Source organism: Bactrocera latifrons, unplaced genomic scaffold (assembly GCF_001853355.1).
Source record: "Bactrocera latifrons isolate USDA-ARS-PBARC rearing strain unplaced genomic scaffold, ASM185335v1 scaffold_300, whole genome shotgun sequence".
Classification (NCBI taxonomy): Eukaryota; Metazoa; Arthropoda; class Insecta; order Diptera; family Tephritidae; genus Bactrocera; species Bactrocera latifrons.
This window is the reverse complement of record NW_017536631.1, coordinates 97586-103731: the sequence shown is the minus strand read 5'-3', so window position 1 is coordinate 103731 and position 6146 is coordinate 97586. Positions and strand designations below refer to the sequence as shown.

General features: G+C 31.0%; 1 protein-coding gene across 1 annotated transcript; it reads left to right on the top strand.

Annotated features, from left to right (window-relative positions):
- The first annotated feature begins 1847 nt into the window (after window positions 1-1847).
- Window positions 1848-3435, top strand: LOC108970560 (ribosomal RNA-processing protein 8). The gene is made up of 2 exons (XM_018936017.1): window positions 1848-3185; window positions 3267-3435. The coding sequence occupies exons 1-2, from the start codon at window positions 2032-2034 to the stop codon at window positions 3268-3270; spliced, it is 1158 nt and encodes a 385-aa protein (XP_018791562.1). The 5' UTR covers window positions 1848-2031; the 3' UTR covers window positions 3271-3435.
- The last annotated feature ends 2711 nt before the right edge of the window (window positions 3436-6146 follow it).

Below are 6146 nucleotides of genomic sequence, written 5' to 3'. Positions count from 1 at the left end.
TATACAAATATCAAGAATTGCTTGCGGCAATGCAAGCGATCCACATGGCCTGAATAGTATTTGAAAATCGTTATTAATAGTTTTCAAACACAAGGTAATTATGTTTCCAGACATACATACATAAGTAAATTTAAAATTTTATAAAAGTTGTAGATAAAAGTATTGAAAGAATTATCAATTTACAAAACGCGAACTTAAAATCACGCCCTTGTATATACACAAATGTATGTACATACATATGTTACATAAGTACATATGTTTGTACATATTTAGAGAACAAATTATTTATGAGAATTCAAGGCGGCAAAATATATTATTAGGTATGAACATTAAAGCACGGTAGCGTGTGAAAATATATAAATATGCTACCTTCACGAGGTGTATAAAAAAGGATATAGCACGTACGATCCGAATTTGAGATTTCATGAATTTGAGAAAAAAAATTTTGCATTTTACAGAAATTAGTGTACAAATAGCTAGAACTCAATAATTTCAATTAGAACATTTTCGCTGAATCAAATTTAACTTGCTGTTATCAGTTCTCGGATATTTTAAGAAACGTCTGATTTTAAAGGTTCTATGCTCATAACTCTTCTCTGGTACAATGACAAAACTGATCGTAAATAACATTACGCATTCATTTAGTATATGAGAAAAAGGTTAGGGCTAAAAACAGTGTTTATGTAATTATTAAGTTTATAAAAATAAGTTTCACTTATTAGGTCTTCAAATTATGATATGGAATTTAAGGTAGATTAAAAGGCTAATTTCAATTCATCTCAAAAACAAAAACCATAATAAAAGTTAAGCGATATACATATGTACATGTGTATGTATGTATTTATAATGGCCCATTCACAACTTGTTTCATTTTGTTTGACTATACATACTTTAACAACGAAGMGAAGAAAGGCAAGGGTAAGCCAGAAAGAATGTTTCACTAATAAACATGGAGGGTGTAACTTGGAAAACCGTAAAAAGATGAGAATTTTTTCTTCGTCTTGTTGGGATATGAACGTACTCACATGTAGGAAGAATTAATAATCAGGCAACAAACTGAGTTGATTTTCTTTTTTCCTCAAGTAAAGGCTAAACAAATTGTACTAAATTATGTTTTTTTGTGAGAAAGAAAATTTCAATCTGAATTCATTAAAGATTATTTATACCAGAGACTAATAAATTTGTCACAAATGAAACTCCGGAGACCTTATGAAGTGTATGAAGGATAAATGATCAGGTAACAAGCTGAGCTGATTTCCTTCTTTCCTCAAGAAACCGCTCATTTGTCCGAACCGCCGATGTCACATTTCACATCGTTATGCGCACATATATGTATGCATGTATGTTTGTGTGTACGTAGTTATCATATAACTAATCGATCAAAATCAAATCCTTGTATGAAAAGCTTTCTTTTTTTGACAATATACATGCCTATGTATGTAGTTGACAATACTTGTATTTGCCGAAAATAAATTTGGAATGTATGTATCTCCTAACATATTGTTCAGATCGGTCTAGTATAGCATAGTTACGGTTTTATCATCTTTCTTTACAGAATTCAGAGTCTATGTATGTACATAACAAATAAATACCATCGATTTCTTTGAACATACTTTCACGATTCGAAAGCAACCTTGTAACTTGCTACAGACTAATATTATTAGAGATAAATTATATAGATATATTTTGTTGTGGTTTGATTATGCCAAAAATGTCAACAGATACATTTGTGCAGGACTCATACAGGGAATGTACATTATTTATATATTTTACGTTTCCTAATTTGGATCATCTTTAGCGATCTATTACAATTTAAGAAATTAACGCTATCAGCTGTTTGCTGTATATTGAGGCACGTGCAGTCGTGTTGGTGGCGTAGCATTTTTGTTTATTTTTTTGTTTAATTCCGTTCCTCGGCTACTTTTCCAAGAGCGTAAATTTATGTTTTTTTATACACAAACTACACATGAAATTTTTGACTGTGAAATAAACTACATGTAATTGTAAACTGAAAATTTTTTAATTTACGAAATGCCAAAATTTTTCGTACCTACATCATGGGAGAATCTAGCAGAAGCATTGAACTTCCGTTCAAAAGTATCTTTGGGCGATAACAGTGCTGAGGCAAAGGCAGTCCACACTATATCAAGTACTAGAAAAAAGAAGAAAGTCAAGACACCCAAATTAGACAGGGATAAACCAAAAGATTTGGCTAATCCAAAAGTCAACAAAAGTGAAGTGGAATTTGGAAAAGTCCACAAGGGCCGAATTGACAAAAAAAATTTCGATAAAAATCCACTCTCACATTCTAAGGTCGTAATTGCATCCGGATATCGTGGCCCTCAACCAGTTGATGCGCTATCATCCGCAAAAGTAAATCTTAAGGGAACGAAAAAACGCAGTAAAAGTGCACCAAGCGCAGCATCAACTTCGGAAAAAGTTGTAAAATTGGCTGGGTCGGCTAATACTTCTTTAGAGAAAGATAATTCTGAATTAGTTAGACCAACAAGTTCTCAGGACATTGGATTAAAAGCTTTTGAAAACACTCTAAAGCAACAACTGTTAGGTGGACGCTTTCGTTATATAAACGAACAGTTATATACCATGGATAGTATAGACGCGAATGAATTTTTCAAATCAGATGCTGAAGCCTTTAATGCATACCACGCTGGATATCAGCAGCAGGTTGAAAAATGGCCTATGAATCCACTTGATCGTATAATAAAAATGATAAGACGATTACCAAAATCACTAGAAATTGTAGACTTCGGTTGCGGTGAAGGTCGTCTGGCTACGATGTTGCCCAATAAGGTGTATTCAATGGATTTGGTGAGCACACGCAGCGATATAATAGCATGTGACATGGCTTATACGCCACTCAATGACCAGTCTGTAGATGTAGCCGTTTATTGTCTGTCATTAATGGGAACGAATCTAAAAGATTACTTGTTGGAGGCGAATCGCGTTTTACGTCCTAACGGTTTGGTAATAATTGCGGAGATCCAATCACGATTCGATGATTTGCGGCAATTTATACGCGGACTAGAAGCTTGTGGATTCGAATTACTGAAGAAAGATATTAATGAGCGGTTGTTTTATTTTTTTCAGTTTAAAAAGGTACGAAATGTTGGAAAAGTAATGTTAATACCGCCATTTTCTCTGAAGCCGTGTTTATATCGGAAACGGTGAGATATATCACATTTAAAATAAATAATTTTAATATAATTTAATTTATATGTATTTAAAAAAATTGATTCTTCCCATAGATAATTGAAGCATTATCGTTATGACTATCTACATTTCAGAAAGAATGCTACCAAATTTATACCTAGGTGTGGTAATTATTAAAAATTGAAATGTAAACAAATGATGTAATAGTTTTTGTCGATATTAATGCAATTTCTCAATAAATTATGAGTATTGATTAAGATCCAATTTGGTTTCCTTATTGAGTTACTAAGTCGCCGCAATGGCGCGGTCTTTAGGACACCACAATGTCATTGGCATTCAATATGTAAATTGCCCCGAATAACATGTATTATGAATTATTCCTTTAATAAAGAAAAAAAAACCAAAAAGTTATTTTAATTTTTATTTGCAAAAGTAATATTTTGTCACGTTTTCTTATGTTTAATATATGTAGTTTTTATTAGCATAATTATTTCAGTTAGTTTTCATGCAGCTAGTATATTTTCTTTACTACTGTTCTAGTTACAAGTGGTTGCACATTGTGAAGATTTTTTGTTATAAAATAGAAATGATAAAATTACTGGTGAAATGTAGCCGTTTTATTGTTTTAAAATATTAGTATAAAAAGGATGACCAAAGATTTTTTATTATTATTTTGTTAATACTTAGGAAAGTGTTGACCCGATTCAAGCCATTTTTGATACACAGAATTCTTATTGTGAGTAAAGTATTCTGTCTGAATTACACATATAAAATTATACATATACAATTATCTCACTCATGGACAGATATTTTCGGTCAAAAGTCAACTGTAGATGTTAGGGTCCACATATTCGGTACCTAGGGTCTTGAACATTTTTGGTTTTATTTGGACAATTTTTGGCCATAATGTGGCATACTTTAAGGGAATTATTACTGCAARTTTTTATTCCGTTATATTAATTACAATTTGATTTGTGTACTGGAAAGTGAAAGAAGCAAATGGAATTTATATTGTTTTATATGGGAAGTAGGCATGGTTTTAGTCCGATTTCGCCCATTTTCACAATGTGACATAGGAATGTGAAAAGGATAAGTACTACTAAATTTAGTCAAAATAGGTCGATCGGTTCCCGAGATGTGGGATTTCACCAAAAAGTGGCACGCCCATCGTGCAAGTTTCATATCGGCTCTAATGAAGCACACTCATACCGTTTAGGAGGTAAAACTGTATGTCTCTGGCGTAATTAGTAATTGATTTATTGCACTTTTAATATTTTTGAACGTTATATGGGGTGTGAGCGAGACACTGTCGGTAGAAGTTCTGATAGTATTCGAGCTTAGCTTAGGGATATGCACATTAAACATATTGGAGGGCGCCACGCCCATTTTTACCAAATTTTTATCCCCCAGGTGCCCTTCGCTAGTACTATAACCTGTGCGAAATTACAGTTTGATGCTTAGTTATGGTACTTTATAGTTTTTCGATTAATGGTGATTTGTTGGCGTGGCCCATCTATGAACTCGTATTTTTTTTGTACTAATTAACCTGCATATCATAAAAGCATTATGGCGTTATATAAAAACGTATGTATTTGGTTTTATAAAAACGAAATGTTTGCAACTGAATGTTTACCTTAAGTTTCTGTATGTCAAATGAGAAGATATGCCATTAGTGTACTTCTTGCGATTGTTTGTTTCCACTACATGTCTAGAGTATAATGACAAATACTATATAAATCATGTTTTGATTTATCTGCATTTCTGGTGATTAATGTTATTTATTAAATACTGTATTTTTTAGGAATTCGGGATTTTCATTATTATTATAATCCATTTATAATGTGGTGTCTTCTCAAAGCTTTGTTGGTAAAATGTTAAAAATAACAATGTTGACACATACAAATTTGTATGTATTTTTGGTATTTTTCTTAGCCAGGGCTGCATAACTATTAGGTTTAAAATTGAGGCATAAACAAACAAAAATTATTTATCACTATATTATTTGTAGATCATTGTTCTGAACTGTTTKTTTTTTATTATGTACTGTAGGCATATGATAGTAGTGAAGCGTGACATACACATAATATCCTTTAGGTATTTGTCTGCAGAACTTATACACACACTTTTTGTCTACCTTAATTCTGATTACTACTAATATTTTTTTATAAGGATATTCCATGGTGACATTATAAATAACTCAGCATATTTTTCCTTATCTTCAAAAAGAAGAAAAATTCATCAGAATAGGTAGACAAAAGAATTATGTACACAGATGTAAAGAAATCAATCAGATTTTCGTAAAATTTATTTCACTTATCCTTGCTTACGCTGCTATAGTTAAGTGGAAGTGTACTTTCAAAACCCGTAGAAGTTATGTATAATTTTCCATAATTTCATATCAATTTTGAATACTTTTACCCTTTTATTGATTTTGGAAGTATGTCTTAGATCTATTGGGATACATATATCTACAGTTGTATATAATTTGATATAACAATTTTAATCTACTTTGTAATTATATGCTTAGCAACTACAAATAATTAATAATTTTTATTTATTAATATTTTTATGCTCTAAAAACTGTCTCTTTTATTATGTATCTTTTACATTCTTATTAAATTTATCATTTGTGATTGCATAATAAAACGAGATTTTCGACAAACATTTAGTGAAGTGAATTTAAATATTGCAAACATCTGTATGTATAAATAAATGTTCCTATGATTTCTTTACATTTATTTGCGCTTGAACTTCAGTTTTATATCATAGTTTGGAGTGTGCATATGCCTAGAGTGTCTTTGATGTTTATCTTAGATCTAATTTATATACTAAAAATATTACGGAACTCATACAAGAACTAATAATAATTTCAAATATTGCCATTTGTTTATACCGCTGTTTGTTTTATTTCGTTTTGGAAATTATAAGATACTTTTTCCTTAGTATTTTTAGTTTCAAAATATTTTAATGTTTAT